The sequence below is a fragment of the Hypomesus transpacificus genome, chromosome 21 (assembly GCF_021917145.1).
Source record: "Hypomesus transpacificus isolate Combined female chromosome 21, fHypTra1, whole genome shotgun sequence".
NCBI classification, from domain to species: domain Eukaryota; kingdom Metazoa; phylum Chordata; class Actinopteri; order Osmeriformes; family Osmeridae; genus Hypomesus; species Hypomesus transpacificus.
The window spans coordinates 7599064-7618397 of record NC_061080.1 but is presented as its reverse complement, the minus strand read 5'-3'; the positions used below and the strand labels follow the sequence as shown (position 1 = coordinate 7618397).

At 39.1% G+C, this 19334-nt stretch overlaps 1 protein-coding gene across 3 annotated transcripts; it reads left to right on the top strand.

The window, feature by feature from the left end:
- Window positions 1-293: 293 nt before the first annotated feature.
- On the top strand, window positions 294-17777 carry LOC124483658 (equilibrative nucleoside transporter 1-like). Of its 3 annotated transcripts, none has more exons than XM_047044191.1 (13): window positions 294-374; window positions 13787-13863; window positions 13974-14055; window positions 14188-14369; window positions 14534-14673; window positions 14797-14931; window positions 15034-15131; window positions 15260-15335; window positions 15509-15582; window positions 15913-16021; window positions 16215-16300; window positions 17093-17292; window positions 17568-17777. In XM_047044191.1, exons 2-13 carry the CDS (start codon window positions 13838-13840, stop codon window positions 17677-17679), a joined length of 1320 nt encoding a protein of 439 aa, XP_046900147.1. In that variant the 5' UTR covers window positions 294-374; window positions 13787-13837; the 3' UTR covers window positions 17680-17777. The 3 variants fall into 3 exon arrangements, with proteins under 3 accessions (XP_046900147.1, XP_046900146.1, XP_046900145.1); XM_047044190.1 differs by lacking the exon at window positions 294-374 and adding an exon at window positions 1394-1541; XM_047044189.1 differs by lacking the exon at window positions 294-374 and adding an exon at window positions 13278-13384.
- The last annotated feature ends 1557 nt before the right edge of the window (window positions 17778-19334 follow it).

Genomic DNA, 19334 nt, shown 5'->3' with positions numbered 1-19334 from the left:
AATAATTTACAGTTGATGGACTCATTGTTATAATGACTTTTACTTTGACAGATAGTCTCAAAATTTAACTTTAAAAGTTACAATGGACACATTTAGTTTAGTTTGTGATTTGAAGGTTAAAAGCATGTGTCTTTTAAGTATATGACAGAACCACGCAGAAAATGTGCAGCAAAGCTGAAATTATTGACCTTGCAGTCCAAATGAAGGAAACCTATAGTAGGTAAAGGTTTGTGGATGTTGTTTTTCCTTTTTACCACTCCCACTGAACAGAGTTGAACCCAGAGGATTTTCAGATAAGGTCCCCATGGTCTTTGAACTTCTCTGGTTGAGACATTTTTCGCAGGGGACATAGTGCTGACTACCTCTTGAGACAAGTGAGTTTTTCCTATTTATTTTCAATGAAATAATGAGTCTTTTAGGGGTCGGTTGTCCCATTTGTGTACCATGTTTAGACAGCCTACATCTCTCAAACACTAAATAGGTTACTTTTTTGAACAAACAGTTTTCTGTATTGAAAAAGACCAGGAAGTACATGTTTGCCAACCATTGTCAAATGTTTTATGTGTATGGATCCGTATTATTTGTGACTAAAAACTCCTAAATAATTTAGGTAAGAAAAAATGACACCGATCCATATTGTTAAATGTACCTTGAACTGTGCCCTGTGACTGTCCTGTTTGAATTGTCAGTGAATTTATAAAGACTATCGATATAGACAATATCTGTGATATATCTGAAATAATATGGCACGTTTGTGTAGTTATGAAGTTAAGTATGTCATATTGATAATAGCACTTCAGGATGAGGGAGTGCCCTATAAATGCACTTTAATACTGCACAATGTTTTCATAGCACTGCACAATACAGTGCTATAAAGTTAAATGCAATATTATGTCCTGTCAATCAGTGCTATTTACATCATAGGTAGAGTGCTCACAGCATGCGTATATAGTGATTGCCAATAATTGTATCAATTCAGTTAATGATTCCTGCACAAACAGAATGCTGTGAATGGAGATTGAACAAAAATCCAATGTCTGGAGATCATAACACATTCCATATGTCACACTTCAGACACGCTTCAATGTGTTCGTTTGATTCAGATATTCTTGCTTATCCTTTTGGATTAGGTTTCTAGAAATGACTTAAAAAACAGAAAACCTATAAAATTTAAATTGTATAGCTTGATTTTAACCTAGGTTAATACAAAAGTCAGGAGTCATTTATACTTTTCGAGTCTGAAAATAGTCATTGAACGCAATTAAAGTCATTGAAATTAAATTACACTTTGTCGGGGGGGGGGGGGGGCAGGGAGTGACATGCTTGTGTAAAAAGAGTCTAGTACAGGCATAATAAATTACGCCATATAGGAACTGCAGGACAAGCAGCTATGACTTCTCCAAGAACTAGTCCAGGAACTTATTGTCTCAGAAGGGTCTATGTAGTTTACAAATAAGGATTAGGATGGTAACATTTGACCGTTTGTGTCAAGGATAGACAAACAGACAGAAGAAATCTCAATGATTTAAATGTGTCAGCAGGTGAGATGCAAACTGTTCAAATAGACTAGGCACTGAAAACTTCCATACAATCAAGTTAACAACATCAAACTCATTTTCTCAAATATAGAAAATTCTGTGATCTTGACGCTCTATTTGGAATGATAAGCATGTTATCTACATATCAACAATGCAACATTTTAGGTAGGATTTCCTGTGTTGTTGTCCGCTATTGTTACTGATTAAATTAATTGCAGGTTTGTTTTTGGAAATAATAAATTGTCGGTTTTGAGTACATTGTTATTATTGGGTGCTTTTCAAAGCACAATAGGCAAATCTTGTGAAAAAAGTGCAACTACAAGCATACATTTATGTTTGTTGAAAAAAGATTATGCATAGACATGGTGTGACATTTAAGTGTTGCTTTATGCAGTAAAGGAAGTTATTTCTTGTCATTCTCATGGTTTCACCACGGTTTTCTTGAAACTGTTCTCATGGTTTTACCATGGTTTTCTTAAAACTGTTCTAGCTGTAACACTGCCATGTCAAATTTTTGGTAGGGAAACTGAAAACTGTGGCGACAAAGTGTTCTCTCCACTGTGAGGTTTCACATAGGATACAGGGAAAGGTGTTACCTGACCTATGACTTTTTTTAATGTTATAGCAGGATACTTTTTCTCTAGGCCTAGTTTACATAAGTGTAGGCCTTTGTTGCATTGAATGTGGTAATTTTACAAAATACAAACGTATGGGTTGTCATACAAGCAAGAAACATTATTTGAATAGAGAGAAAAAAATCCTATTGAATATCTTCATTTCAGTTCCTCTTTTTAGTGCACCCTCAGCAAGCCTCACAAGCCACTCACATGTTTGTGATGTAATTTTTAGTAGTCTAGTTAGTACTAGTATCTTTTTAACCCTTAAGATGGAGTAACCTTTATCCACACCAGACATTTTGACAGTCACTATGTTTATAATATACCACAGCACTCATAATAACTACATGCTCTTATGGTTCTTCCCTTTGGCACTGATTTGGTTTTTCACAATGTATGGCATGCGTATGGCACATGTTTTGGCTACCTGCAATGTTTGTTCCTATCTCGTTGTTATGATCAGTGACCTATGCACTTTTGTAAAGTTCTCTCTTGGAAGTCGCTTTGGATAAAAGCGTCTGCTGAATGAATAAATGTAAATGTATTATATAAACCTACATATTATTACACAAAACTGTCTTACATGACTAGCTATTGTCTGTGAAAAATCTCAAAAATTAAATTCAAACAATCAGACACATAAACGATAACTTGTCAAATGTACCAAAAGGTTAATTTCATTAGTCAGCAAATGCATCTGTTACTGTACCACCCTGTAGTTATGTGGTCTACTGTTATTTACGTCATGAAACAATTTTTTACAAACCTTAACTGGTCACATATACTGTACATATGGACCACTGAGCTAATCTGTGAGTCTGTTCAAGACTGTTGCCAGCTTGTTGTAAACAACAGTTGATTGTGTGTCTGGGAAAAGCATACAATGCCCTAACGCAGTTTCCAGGTGTTGTATTTTACAGGAACACATGAAACAATGTGAAGAAACTCTTTAGCGGTCTGCTCTGAGGTGTTGGCACTGCTGACATCTTTTGTTGACATCTTTGTTTTGAAAGGGTTGATTGCTGACAGAGAACAATTGAGTGATTTCTCCTTTGAATGCATTCCAAGATGTTTCTTGAACGTGTATCTTGAATCTACATTAACTTGGTCTTTAAGCAATGACAAACTACATCAAGCTAACAGTGTTTCCCACAGATTAGAAATCTAGTTGTGGCGGGGAGGGGGGGGGGGGTGGGTTGGGGTTGTCCGACCGTAGGGGGGGTCGTAATAATTCCTTCGTTAATAATTCGTCACACAGTTAATTTGTTAATAATTTGTTACATTAAATATCAATCCAAAAAGATTCACACCTTCACAAAATTAACAACAACTAATATATCATTTCTGCATTATGCATGTAGCAACGCTAGTGCTAAACAGCTATTTAACTGGTCGGCTCCATGATGCTGGGTAAGTAGCTAGCTCCTGAGACTTCTCACTAAAAGAATGAAGGGGAACCTTCGAGTAAGGTACCTAGCGAAAAGTAGCCTCAACTTTCCTCGACTTTTAGCTCGACTTAAGGCTCGCTGATATAGCTGTCGGTCTTACTAGAATGGCGTATGTATGCATTGTTGCTAATGTGTGCTGACGTTGTGACTGTGTGCATATGTGAGAAAGACGCATGAGTGACAGAGAGACGGAGGGAGAGCAGGGGAAAGGAAATGCAGCTGAACGAATACGCTGCGTGTTTAAACCTAAATAGCGATAAAAAAGCGCAATATGTGGCGGCCGGTGTTGATTTTGTGGCACATCGCCACAAATTAGTCTATGTGTGGGAAACACTGATGCTATTTTGAGTTTGTTTACAATAAAATAAGAACTTATTCTTATTTTTGTTGTGTCCAAGTTAGATTAATGCTGTGGTAATGCACTCTTTCTTAGAAACACTTAAATGATAACCTTTATTGATTTGCAAAGTATTCCAAAGTTGTAGAAATCTGAAATCTTCCTTTACATCATATAATTGAAGTACTGACATCATGTGTTCCTTTTTTACACAAAGGTGTCTTACTGTATCATTTTCAAAGATATTTCCCCATCAAATTGCCTTGGCATGCAATAGTAAAAAATGAACTTCTACAAGAAAGCTTTATTTTGTCTTTATTAAGATGTGAAAGGCAAAGTGATGGGGAAACTTCTCACAAAGCGTCATACAAGGCACTTGTGTCCTAAATTATGTAAAAAGAAAAACATCAATGATGTGCTTTAAATGTATATTTCAGATGTACTTTATTCTTTCCTGTCAGTCAAGGTTATCATTTAAATTATTTTACAAAAAGAGTTTAACTTGAACATAGCTTAAAACATTTTTAGCCTACATAGAGTTTATCATTTGAACTGCGTGTTGACCAGTCGAAGAACACATACCTGTATTGATCATGTGTCATACTTGACATGAACCAAGCCAACCCTTACGGAAGAAAAATATATTCACCAATATATGACTTGAAATATATTGTAACATATTAATTTCTATCACATATTCTAATATATCATATATGGAAATACATGGGATAATATATTGACGATAAATATATTATAGACTATAATATATATTCGTTCAATATATTGAAATACATTGCAGAATATACAAATGATTGCCGTTTTCCATATATTGCAATATATGAATTGCCTTGCCCAAGGACACAGCGTCATTTTGCGCTGCCAGAAACTTCAATAGCTTTTTGGTCATGTGACCTATAATCCCAGGGATGCAAACACATCAAAAAAGAGAGAAGTAATTTCAGCCCTCGCCCCGCGGCAAATATCCATATACGTACATTGCCACCAACCCCTGACATCCCTGGCCCACTAATTTGTAATATTCAATTTCATTTTTTTTTCAGAGACATAAACTCTTATTAAACTATCTAGCACAGGGGTGGCCAACCCTGGTCCTCGAGAGCCTCTGTCCTGCATGTCTTAGATTTTTCCCTGCTCCAGCACACCTGATTCAAATGAATGGTCGTTATCCAAGCCTGAGAATGACCGTTTATTTGAATCAGGTGTGCTGGAGCAGGGAAACATCTAAAACATGCAGGACTGAGGCTATCAAGGACCAGGGTTGGCCACCCCTGATCTAGCACTTCTTCTGGTTTTACTCCTTCTTCCAATTCTTCCTGGCCACCTCTAAGGGCACTAAATGTTGATGATCCTAGCCAACTCCTTCAGCTGCGTAGCAGCCTGGGAATGGCCCCTCACCACAAGGCCTCACCACAAGGCCTGTAGTTTCTTACTTTTGAGAGGTAGTTTGTTCTACTTGCCACAAGCTGTGTATGGTCACCTTCCCAATGAAATCCATGACAGTAGGCGATTTCTTTAAGACTGCAGGGGAAGCTCGGCTTCCCCTAAAATGTAAAAAAAAAAAATATTGTCAAATATTTACTATTGTGTTAACATTTTAAATGTGTTAGAACACGTTCATCTCGAAGACGCGTTCGTTCAGAATCAGATACATATTAGTAGCAGGTCGACTGACTCGATTTCCTTCTCATACTTTCCCATAGCATCACAGTGCATTTCTCTGTTGAAGCCCAGCGTGCAGGGACTTGAATGGTGCTGCTTTGAACAGATTTTTTAGGTTTCGAAACTCTACGGTCATTGGATAAATGCTGCAATTATGTCCCTCCCACGGACGCTCAGCGTAACGCACGCAGGGTTTCTGCTTGATGATTGGATGGTCTGTCGAAAGACTGCATCTCCTTTTTAATTATAGCGATTTTGTACTATAAAAAGTCGCCGAAGCTATTCGAGCTCAGTCGCATTAGCGGATTTGACAAGTGTAGTCAAAAAACAAACTGCTGCAACCTATTTCTTGGCATTTGTTGGCGAAATTGCTAGCCATTGCTAGCCAAATTGATGAGCCTGCGTTTTTGCGAATGACACACACAACCTACGTGACCCACAGAGGTTGCGGCCAACATTGAGTGAGTGAGTTGTCATGGTAATTACAGTTATTACAGCTCCTGATGGAGCTTTAGATTGGACACGGAAGATATAAAGCACATCTAGTAGGAAAAATATGTAGGCTATCTATAGCACAAAATCACGCACTAATGAAAACTTGCGTCTAGGTCCGGATCTGCCTATTGAGTCACCTCGCCATAGACAGTTAAAGCCGAAAAGCGCGCCGTTTGCATCCCTGCAAACTGGTTCCCAATTTAACTGGTTCCCCAGCTGTGCGTGCACCTATCAGTCTGCCTCTATCGCCAGATTCGTCACAAATTCACAAACATATTACTGGCGATTTTCAAGTCAGATCTCATATTTGCTGCGGCAAATATGAAAGTAGGCCTATGGGCTACGTGCACACTACATTGGACTACCATTCGCGACCAAATAAATGGAGACAAAATAAAACATTTGCAGGCTCGCATGAAGTGGGATTCGATCGCACCAGAGCAAAAACATGTGCTCACAAAAGTCAGTTGATTTACACCACGAGCTATACCAGCTCTGAAAAATTACCTGAACGGTTACGTATTCGTTAACTACGTTGGCCTTCGGGTAACATTTTGATTTGGCTTCTTCTGAATCAACTGGTTCCCATAGACACTACCCGAATGTAGACTACTAATAACTAGTGCTGTCAGTTTAACGCGTTATTAACGGCGTTAACGCAAACCCAAATTAACGACGTCAATTTTTTTATCGGGCGATTAACGCTCTTTTTGGCCTAGCAAACTTTGTAGTTTTTTTTCACATGCTGTTGCAACAACTACTGAAGTTAGAAAAACTACAACACCACACCGGATCTAGCTAGACCGGAAACAAAACAACAGGCACGCCACACACTTGTTTGGCTTGTGATCCGGCTAAAGCGTAGTAGCAGAGCCCGTTTACGGATATGAGACATTCTCTGGTAGTAGGTTAACTTTACGTTTTGAGAGGATGGCGAGCGCGAGACGCCGAAATGGATGCCAATAAGATTCTGAATGGAAAGTTTACTTTTAAAAAGTTGCCAAATGGTTCCATTGACAAGACCAAAGTGATCTGTGTGTTTTGTCGTTGTAAAATGAGCTATCATTGCAGCACGTCCAGTCTGAAATACCACTTGATGGCCAAGCACACAGATGATGCAAATTCTCCGCCCCCTCGTCAAAGCCAGGCGATTGCAATGTTGTTTTCAATAACAAAAAATATTTGCACGAAGCAATCCGAACCACTTTTCCACGTTGATAAGAGCATTAAAATTTGAAAAAAGAATGGGACAAAAATAAATCAAGGGCCATTTAGAATAGAATCGCGAGTTAACTATGACATTAATGCGATTAATCGCGATTAAATATTTTAATCGTTTGACAGCACTACTAATAACGTATTTGGGGTTGTTTGGAGGCAATAGCCATATTAACCACGATATCACAGACCCTTAATGAAACCACATATTGCGAAGCATGATATAGAAACGTGGGCACAGATATGATCCTACTTCTGATAATCATGGCAAGGTAACCCTAACAGGTAACCAACCAGCTGTTTTGGATAAACCCCAAACCAAGTAACCCCAAAAGATATGTGGTTTCATTAAGGGTCTGTGATATCGTGGTTAATATGGCTATTGCCTTGAGACAACTCCAAATACGTGATGAGTATCCCACATTTGGGTAGTGTCTATGGGAACCAGTTGATTCAGAAGAAGCCAAATCAAAATGTTACCCGAAGGCCAACGTAGTTAACAAATATGTAACCGTTCAGGTAATTTTTCAGAGCTGGTATAGCTTGTGGTGTAAATCAACCGACTTTAGTGTGCACATGTTTTTGCTCTGGTGCGATCGAATCCCACTTCATGCGAGTCTGCAAATGTTTTATTTTGTTGCAGCAAATATGAGATCCGACTTGAAAATCGCCAGTAATATGTTTGTGAATTTGTGACGAATCTGGCGATAGAGGCAGACTGATAGGTGCACGCACAGCTGGGGAACCAGTTAAATTGGGAACCAGTTGGGACATAACACCGGTCGTAGCGGTGCCAACACCGGTTAAAATAATACAATACTGGGTGTCAGAATATCTGTTGAATATCAAACTTACATTTACATTTAGTCATTTAGCAGACGCTCTTATCCAGAGCGACTTACACTAAGTACAGGGACATTCTCCCCGAGGCAAGTAGGGTGAAGTGCCTTGCCCAAGGACACAACGTCATATGCACCGGCCGGGAATCGAACTCGCAACCTTCAGATTACTAGCCCGATGCCTTAACCGCTCAGCCACCTGACTCCCACTTCAGACCAACCACAGTCATTCTCTTGCCTAAAATACAATACAATCAAATCAGCTCTGTCCATGACTGCACCTTTAGCGTGCTCTGGGCATGGTCGCGGGAACTAAGGGTGCTGAGGGTCCCCTGACAGCACGAGAATTTAAAACGGTATGACTTAAAAATCCACCACCGTGGCACAGCTCCGCAGTAGCAGTCTGGCAATTGGGATCACCGGGAGAAGAATAACGGTGGAAAATCAGGCTAAGAAACGTAGGGTGGGGCTTAAAAATTAAGAGACAAAAAAATCCCTTTCACTAGACAAGGTTTTACCAATTGAAAAACGGCTGTTTATTTTACATGAAGCTCAACTATTTTGCGCTCAAATAAAGGCCAAAAAGATTTTGGCTTGAGCGCGGATAGAACTCCCAAACTTGCATCACATTGAACACAGAATATGCTTGCATTAGCAGGGCAGTTGTGGTGGCGTATATGGGGGCCAGTTCTGGTGGGCTGGTCTGGATCAAAGTCCAGGGACAATTTTTACTCCCAGTTCCTCCCTGCCGCCCCGCAACATTAAGCCCCCGCCAGCACCTCCCTGATAAAATATGTTCCCTCTCCGATGGCTCTGGGTATATATGTGCCCCACACTGCCCGCAATATAGTTAGGCTACATCGTTATCCCCAAAATAGTATTCCGTGGCCACGAATTAGCATTTCGTGGCCATACATAAGCATTTCGTGGCCAAACATTAGCATTTCGTGGGAACGAATTACTATTTCGTGGCCACAAATTAGTATTTCGCAATCCACCATTGCTGCTTGCAGCAATATTTTTTTTACATATATTAAAAATATATTCTACTTTATATTAAACTTACATGCGACACTATATCTTTACATATATTACCAATACATTTTCCCATATAAATCGGAAAACATTATGGTGGTATTAAATTAAATATTAAATTGGATACAAAATTGGGATATATTTAACAGATTTATTATATATCCATGTTCAATATGTTGCAATCTATTATAAAATATAAATATTAAATCCCATATATGGAAATATGTTGCCTAATATATCACATGATATTTTCCAATATACTGCAATATTTTTTCTTTCCGTAAGTATACTTATTGAGTGATGTTACGTAAAGTCAATTTTGAGGGTATATGATTACAAAGCCACTCTGCATCATTACAGCATGTAGATTGATCTGATCATCGATGGGATCAACGAACACTGCTTGTATGGGGAGGGTTTATGGACTACGTACTTTTGAGGTATAGTCTGTCTACGACTGCAGTCATTATTTAAAATGTGTAGAATATAGTTGCCATACAAATTCACTGTAAACTGTAAAAAAAAAAAAATGCTAGGACAGTTCAGCACAGTGTCAACCCACTGTAACCTGATCTGTAATTTGATGTCAAGGTAATCTCAGAAAATTGCCTCTGACTCATTATTTTTGCCGGAGCAGAAGCACACGTCCATGACACACTCCATACCAGCTCGCAACCCACTTTTGGGTCACTACCCACCAGAAACACTGGCCTGGGATGATCACAACTAGCCTGGCTCTGCCTTCCTACGTACTTCCGCTCAATTTGGATTTTGCTTCTGTATTAGGTCTGGGATGTCGGTTCTGAAGTCGGTTTCCAGAAACACATTTTTTGTAGGTCCACTAAGCGAACAGAGGGAGTGGCTGAAAACGATGACGTTAATGTCGTGCACTTGTTTGAGTAGTTCAGTAACGGCGGCGGAGAAAGATGCGAGCGAAACTATTCTGCGGTTGTGCAACGCTGCCGAATATAGGTTAAAGCTGGAGCAAGAACATTCCTTGCTGAGTTTTTTTGGTGGCCATGATGTTGTGGCCCTCCCCACGGGGTTCGGGTAAAGTTTGATTTTCCAGCTACGGCAGCTAGCTCCGTTACAGTAGTGGTGAAGGAGTTGGCTAAGGCGAACGCTTGCGATTGGTTATGGCAAATCAGAGTGGCTCTGGGCAGATCCAATAGTTATAAACTTCAACAGAGGACCCGCCTTCAAGGAAGTTAACGTTTGTCAATCGAGACATCCCAGACCCTCTGTACAAATGAAATGCACGAGGGTCTGGTTAGGACCAGGCTAGTCCTGCGCACCTTTCCTTTATAAATCACAATCAACGTGAGATTGACCGCACGTGAACGAGCCACTGACCCCGCCTTGCCTCCTCCCAAAAATCAACATGCAGATAGACTATAAATGCACTCCTGAGGTCATTTCGTTGTCTGAATTATCGTATTTCTTCGAATAAACGCCGCCCTCGAAGAAACGCAGCACCAAAAATGAACGTTAAACGCCGCAGCGTTTATTTGAAGAAATACGGTGACTGTGAGATCGAGGTTCTGACAACAGAGGTGGAGGCGAGAAAATTTGTCCTGTTTGGCGGCCTGTCATCAAGTATTAGTGACAAAAGAAAGTCGGCAGAGTGGAAAACTGTCACTATTTGGCCCTTTCTTGTTTTTAACCTGCAGCACTTTGAGATTTAGCTAAATGTAAAGTGCATTACAAATAAAATTATCATTATTATTATAGGGCCATCGATGCTCTGGGTTCAGAGAACTGGACCATGGCAGAAATTAAGAAGAAATGGTCCGATATAAAACTTTAAATTAAGAAACGAGTGGTGGCGCATCGTAACAGCATGATTTTGTTGTTCGTTTGACAGCATCAAGTTTAACAGAAGTTATTAAGTGGTGGTGGTATAAACAGAAGGCTATATAGCATTTCCTGTTTTGGGTTTTGGCATTTTGATGTGATCATCCACATTAATGATCAAACTTAATTTTTTTTGAATAGTCAGCGTCATAAACGTACTAGTGGAAACTTTATTTTGTAATGTTTGGTGAGTCTCTGCACTTTTCAGTTAGAATTCGCCATGTTACAGAGCCAGACAAGACTTTGCGGACGGTCAGCACATTCTCACGTCTGCTCAAAAGTTTCTGTGACAGCCCGCACATTCTCACGTCAAGTAAATCTTTATACATCACAAAGTGTGTGTGAAAACAAGTGTACGCAAGCGTACACTTTTTTTGTGCGTACGCAACGTTTATACATGAGGCCCCTGAACCCCTAATGCCTTTTCCCAATCTCGCGCCCAGGGTGCCGTATAGGGGGGAAAAGTTAGGACAATTATTGACTGATGGGCACAAAAAATAAGTAAAACCTAATATAAAATTATATTATACATTATATAAACCATCATCAAGTATATATATTTCAAATATAATAATACAATTAATGTTCTCTTTGTTTTTACCCCCCTGTATCTGCATGAAATGGTTTTTGTAAAAAAATTATGTTGGCTTTTAATCTTTCATCAAAATGTGAACTGCATACTGTATGCAGACTTGCATGTACAAATCACCAGCAGTAAATATTGTGCTAGTACTAGTATTGAACTACAAAAAACTGTGGCAAGCCTTTAATTAGAGTTATGTAAAGCTTTTGATAGGACAGTTAGTAGAGATGTGGTGACAACAGCTGTGCAGAGGGGGCCCAATACGATTTTTTTGTCATGGGGCCCAAAATTCCTGCCGGCGCCCCTGCTCGCTCCACCCCCTCAGGTTCACCAACCCATGGTGTCCACCTCTGTTTTCTCTTTGCCACAAGACTTACCCGGACCTCAGGATTCAAAGTCCACAAATACTTTATCCTTTAAAATATGACCTGCGGTTTGCCTTTTTCTATAGTATCTCTAATAATAATAATTGCTTGATCCTTAAGCCAAGTGTGTATTATGTGCATGAGTGTGGCTGCGCATTTGTGGGTTCTCAACTGGTATTTCTCAAAAGCAGCTGTCAGTAGGAAAGGTCTTTGCCAAACAGTTTATCAACCCCCTAATTCCTTCCTTTCTGATTGCACATGGGATCTTATCCACACAAATGCCTTTATGTATGCTAGGAGGTCTTTCAGGGTAAGGTGCTTGTTCCTCTGTCAGCTCTCCCACTGTTGAGAACTGCCAGAAATCTCTTTCTGGACCTGCAATCTTGTGTCCGACATTACTACTACTTCTTAAAAAATGGGTTAGATACAAATCCATTACAGTTGCGTGCCAGGAAATGTGGGAAACATATATTTTTTTATTTGGTACAGTTGCAGACCCACATTCCTTTTTAGGGTTAGGAGATAGGACTGGGCTATACAAGGTATGAGTGGATTAAGGCTCAAACATTTGCTTTTTGTTTACCGTGGTCATTTAAATCATAGAATAGACTAACAAATAATAACAATACAACTTTGTTTTCTATCGTGCCTTTAAAAGTTGCATCTCAAAGCACACCATAATACATTTAAATATTATGAATATAAAGGAAGACTAGATAGATTGTCTCCTGTATTTATTTAAATTAGATTACAGAAATTACCTGTCACATCCCTACCTATTTATTTTGTTAGATGTAAACTCTCTGCAGCAATTATAAAGGCAAATAATGTCGATTTTGGTTATTTTGTTTAGAACAGCCCTGTGTTGGACTTAAATCTAATTTGTATAAAGTTACTAAACAACCCTACGAATGTCAGTGAAAGTAATGTAACATTTCAAGTCCAGGGTTCCATACTGTAACAGGGTTTGCTTGCTGACTGAAACTGGTTTTGTTTTGTATAACTGGGTTGCTCACTGTCACTTACTGGTCATAAGTAGACCAACCTCTTAAAGTTATGTCATCTTTAGTTTAACATTAGATGTGATTAAAACAAGGCCATAGCTATGGACATTAAATTGACTTCTAGTGTCAGTCACATGTGATCTGTCAATGTAAAGGGGTTAAAGGGGCTGAGGGTTGGGGGCATAACAGACATCAAGATTGTACCAGTTTCTCACTATCAGCTGCAGAAACACGCACAGAGTTACCAACTATGTGCTGGGGAAAGGGAGGAGACCACATGCTTGTTCTTAGAAGGGGAGGGGGGGGGGTGAATCAACTTTCACATGTCTGTTAGTTACATAGATGGCTAGTTGATTCAGTCAGCCTGCACTGTAAGTAATTTGTCTCTCGTTATTAGATTTTTTTTATTGATCATTCTTTGAAATACATTTCTGTCAAGCTGGATGGTTTTCTTAATGCTGAATTTAAAATTGAAGGCTTTATCTTTTGAAAGTATAGTATTTGGCACATGTACTTGCTGTGAAATTGTCACTGATAGTGAAATCAACTGCTCATTTGTTTTTCTTTTATATTCACAGCCCATCATAGTTATAATTCCATTAATGTCATAATGCAGTTTGTTTGACAATTTACTTTGTACTTATGCACTTTGACACTTTCATACACAGTCCTGCATGACCAGCACTGTAATTTGTATTAACAAGTACTGTAGCCTGTGTCAACAAAATGGTGAAAACAATTAAATGTTTTCTGTGTTTATACTCTTTTTTTAGGGTTTTGTGTTTAAGCTGTGAAGGGAAGTGATTATTTACATCTATGAAATAATGGCTGTTAACGTGCCTAAAGATAAGTAAGTGACAATCAAATTCTTTTTATCCTCAATAGCCTGTTGCCATTAGTTGAGTAAACACAATTTGTAACAGATTGATAACCTTAGCTCAATTGCCCTCTCTTTAACAGGTACAATGCTGTCTGGCTGATTTTCTTCATGTTGGGGATCGGCACTTTACTGCCATGGAACTTCTTCATGACTGCAACCATGGTACTGTGTATGAACAGTTACTATTCCTATACTTTATGATCTACTTTCATTAACTATTAATACTGTAAATATACATTTCGTAAATGCACAAGTTAACACTTCATATTTTACCACGTTTATTTACTACCACAGTATTTTACTGGTCGCCTGAAGGAACCTGCCACTTCTGACATTGAAAACCCTTTTGTGAATGAAACTGGGAGCAATTTCGACACTCGCAGTGTTTTGGAAGCAAAGTTTAATAATGTGATGACCCTGTGCTCTATGGTGCCATTGCTAGTGTTCACCTGCCTCAACTCATTCCTGCATAGCTTGTAAGTCCAGGAATCACTTGAACAAAATGTACATGTTGTTTTTCTTTCATCTTTTTTTTTGCTGTTAAAATATGAAGGTTTCTGCTTCATATTCTGATTCGGATCAAAATCTTAAATCTTCTCTTAAGACATTTCTCACTGATTGTTATCTTGTCATCTTACAGGATCCCACAAATGTTTCGTGTCATGGGCAGCTTAACAGTGATCTTGGTTGTATTTTTAATAACGGCCATACTTGTGAAAGTTGAAATTGCACCCCTCTCCTTTTTCTCCTTGACCATGATTAAGATTGGCATCATAAACTGTAAGTTACTCTTTTTCTCTAGTTTTTTGAGGGCATTTGAAATAATTATTTACCATTTATATCCATGCATCTCTCCAATTTGTTCAATCTTGGTAGAAAACATTTAGTTAATTTTGTCTTCAGCGTTTGGAGCCATCCTACAAGGCAGTCTCTTTGGCATGGCCGGTTTACTGCCTGCTTCCTACACTACACCCATCATGAGTGGACAGGGACTTGCAGGCTCATTTGCAGCCTTCTCTATGATATGTGCCATAGCAAGTGAGTACCTTCATATCTGTTTTAGGCTCTAAAAAGTGTAAAAACACCAAGTATACAAAACAAACATTCTTAGTTGTACTTACCTACTCCACGCTTCTGTAGGTGGCTCTGAAATACAGGATGCCGCTTTTGGATACTTCATAACCGCCTGTGCTGTAATTTCTTTGTCCATTCTATCCTACGTTGCCCTGCCAAAAATGGTATAAAATCTACACACGACTTTGAATGTGATTTTGTTGCTGCTATTAAAAGGCAATATTAAAAAGAAATAAATGTAACTAAATAACATGGTGCTAATAATAGCAACATATTTTGTGTTTGTCTTTAGGAGTTCTTCCAATACTACCAGGAAAGCAACAGAGACAGCCTGCCTAGAGATATAGACATTGATTTGATCAAGAAGGGTAAACCTGGCAGTAGTGATTTGAAAAAAATCTTTAGTAGATTTTGATCTTGAATTGAAACAGTTATGTGACATAAATACATGCAAGTTTAGCTTTATCTATGCGAAAACTTGGAATTGAGCTTGTCATCGCCGAAGCTAGTTAACAAGCTTCAATTCATTTCTCCCCCCTAGAGAATACTGGTGACTCAAGACCAGTGGAGCAGAATGCAAAACCAAAAGTTTCTATCACTGCCATTTTCAAAAAGGTACCCTGAAACACAGACATACACTTGCGGACACACTCCAAAGTCTGCCCCGTAGCTAGCTAAGACCCAATTCACTCAAGTCACACTGACAGTAGTATATTTGTAAATGTCCAAGGCAACCACTTCACAACCACTAATCTGATTCAAGTGAAATGTATTAATATATATGTGATTTGTACTGTCATGCCTTGTTAAATGTCTATAACGGTGATAAAATAAAATTGAGGCTCAAAGGGGTCTCATAGAAATTGATGTAAGTGGAGCAAAAACAAATATATTTCAGTGTTGCGCTCAGCTGGTCTCTCTTCATCCTTGACACCTGTTTTGTAGATCTGGGTATTGGCTCTTGCTGTGTGCTTTGCCTTCACCATAACCATTGGCACATTCCCTGCTGTCACTGCTGATGTGAAGTCATCCATCGCCAAGGGAGGCTCCTGGGGTAAATTATTTTGTCTGTGCATGTGATGTGTATTGTATAACATTCAACAGTGAATGAAGTACAAACGGATGAGTGATTGTATGTAGTGAAATACTGAGTAGCATAAACTTGCCACCTGTTTATTGTATGCCACAGTTATATATCAGTACATTATCTGTCTGGTCTCAAATGTTGATATTTTATTTCTTCTCAGAGAAGTATTTTATTCCTGTGTCATGCTTTCTGCTCTTCAACTTGTGTGACTGGGCTGGGAGGAGTCTCACAGCAGTGTGTATGTGGGTGAGTAACTCAATATGGTAGGGTAATAAGTAGGGATGGACTGGGAGTAAAAATAGGACCCTGGACTTTTATCCAAACCGGCCCACCAGAACCGGCCCCCGTATATACGCCACCACAGCTGCCCTACTAATGCATGCACATTCTGTGTTTGATGTGATGCTAGTTAGGGAGTTCCACAGTTAATGCTAGCGCGCACAGCACGCGAGCGAAATTGTCTTGTGAAGGTGATGTCTTTTATGTTTCTTAGCCTGGTTTCCATCATTTTATAGTCTCTACTAGCTAGCTTTCGATCTGTCAGTGTCACTTTCGTGTGTAAGCGAGACAAAGGGGGCGGGGCTAAGGGCTGCATAGACTTTATTTGGAATAGACCAACCAGCCTGGGGGAAAGGGGGGCTGGCCAACCGTGTCGCTCAATCTTCTGCCGACATTTTTAATAGTGGTTTAAAAAAATGATAAGGCAAGCGGCCCTCCAGCCCAGTCCCGGTGCTCCCGATGGCCAGTCCACTACTGGTAATAAGAATGAGCGGTTTCATGGTGATGACTAAACTGGCAGTTGACCTCACCCTAACGCTAAATGTTTTACACCCTACCTTTAGAGCCAAAGCTTTTTAAATAACTTGAGCAAATAGCTTCAGCAGGCTACGTGAAATTGGCAGTAAAGTCAAAAAAATGAAACTGTACACATTTATTTTTTTTCAAATAATTAATGTGTTGTTCACACTTTCTCACCAAGCCTAACCTGAACTTAATGTTAAATTATTTTATTTTTACTGTCTTCCTTTTCACCTCTAGCCTGGGAAAGACAGCATTCTGCTCCCTCTGTTCATCGTGGCCCGGGTGGTCTTTGTGCCACTTTTCATGCTTTGTAACGTCCAGCCACGTTATAACTTGCCAATTTATTTTGAGCATGACGCCTGGTTCATTGTCTTTATGATCTTCTTTGCCTTCTCCAATGGATACCTGGCCAGTCTTTGTATGTGCTTTGGACCAAAGTAAGTCTGTTTTAAGTGTAAACGCGTATATTGATAATTGAAGGTGTAGTCAAGTCAGTCTCATACCCCTCATGCCCATACTGATCAGCACAAGCATTTTTATTTTATGAATACTTCCATATTCCTTAAAATTGTAATGAGTAAAAAACTAATAGTGTCAGATGACAACCCTGTGTCATTTATACATTGGGACAAATAACTGACAACGGGATGTTTAAACAACCACAAAAGACTGGTCCACCCCTAAGACGGTTCCTTGTTCTTTCTCTTCACAGGAAAGTTCCTAATCACGAGGCAGAGACTGCAGGTGCCATTATGGCCTTCTTTCTTTCCTTGGGTTTGGCGCTTGGAGCTGCTCTCTCCTTCCTCTTCAGAGGCCTGGTCTGATAGTATTCTTGATTAATGCTCACTGAGAGGAATTATGAACCCTCTTTCTTGCCGCCAAATAGCTTCAGATTTGATCTCTTCTGATAAACCATGGCAATTTGATGAAGGTCCATTCTCGAAAGACTTAGCTGTGGAATGTACAGTTGCTTCACATTTGTTGATATATTTTCCATCAGTCTACATACGTAACGGCTGTGTATACAGTATATTGTGGTAACCAGGGAGCTCACTCAGGCTTTGACCTCATATGACCGAAGGAAACAGCACAACCAGGGATAGTTCAGCCCAGGTAGGGCATTTATTAAGCAAAAACACAAAACCAAAGTAAAAAATTAATAAAAAAATCCTCGGTGGAGAGGAAAGGCCCCGTCTCGCTGGTGGTTCTCTAGGCCTGATGAAAGAATAAAACAAGCCACGTTAGTTGTCCAATGCAGTTCTCACCATGGTTGCTCTATTCCTTGCTCCCCTGTTACTGGCCAGCTTGTATGCAGCGTCTTGCCCTGATTGGCTGACGACGTGCAGCTGTGGTCTTCATTAGCCAGCCAGGGAGTGGGAATCTGTAATATCTTCCCCGGATCACCTTATCCCGAGCTCCAGGGTTGCCACAACATAAAAACAATCAATAGGGGTCTTTTCCTGTCTGTAAGTTATGCTCAACAGAGCAAAAATGTATTTTTTATTTGTATGTATTCCATGTTTAAATTGTATTTTAGTGTTTTATTGAAACATCATGTCATCAGATAAGATTTATAAATCTCTGAGATTTATATATATATATATATATATATATATATATATATCAAACAGAATTTCTATATATCAATTATTTGAATATATATATATATATATATATTCATATATATATAATATATATAAAATATATATTTTATGAATTTTTGCTAGATAAAAAGTGCACACTAATGTATTTACTTGTATTTCTTTACAAGAATTACAGTCTAGTTCCAATGAAAAGAACAACAAATACTTGGGACAATACTGTGAGCCCTTTAGTTTTATACAACCATGACTTTGTTTAAAGTATCTACCCATTGTATACTGTGGAGTCTTTTTAGATAGTTTGTATGCTACCTCCTCATTTTACTCTGTTCATAAAGTTTGAAACATTGAACTTTGACTGCTTTTCCACCCTCCAAAAGAATAATCAAGCACAAAATATATTTTGTTGCTGTAAAAAATTGGTAGAATAACACATCTACCATGCATCCAGAGAGTATTCAAAGCGCTTCACAAAAAATCACATGCCTTTGTCATTATACTCAAAATTGAGCTCAGGTGCATCCTGTTCCCACTGATCATCCTTGAGATGTTTATACAACTTGATTGGAGTCCACCCGTGGGAAATTCAGTTTATTGGACATGATTTGGAAAGGCACACACCTGTAAATATAAGCTGGAGATTGCCAAAAGGCACTGAAGGACTCTCAGACCATGAGAAACAAAATGATCTGGTGTGATGAATCAAAGATTGAACTATTTGGCCTGAAGGCTAACGATGCAGCGTTTTTTACCGCTCTGCACCGCTGGCCTTTCCACAGTGCACCATGCTCGGGGGCGTGTCAGACAGATTCATTCAGAGCTGTAGTTCTCTTAAATCACTGTTGTAGTTCGTATGTAATGGCAAATGTGCAGACAAA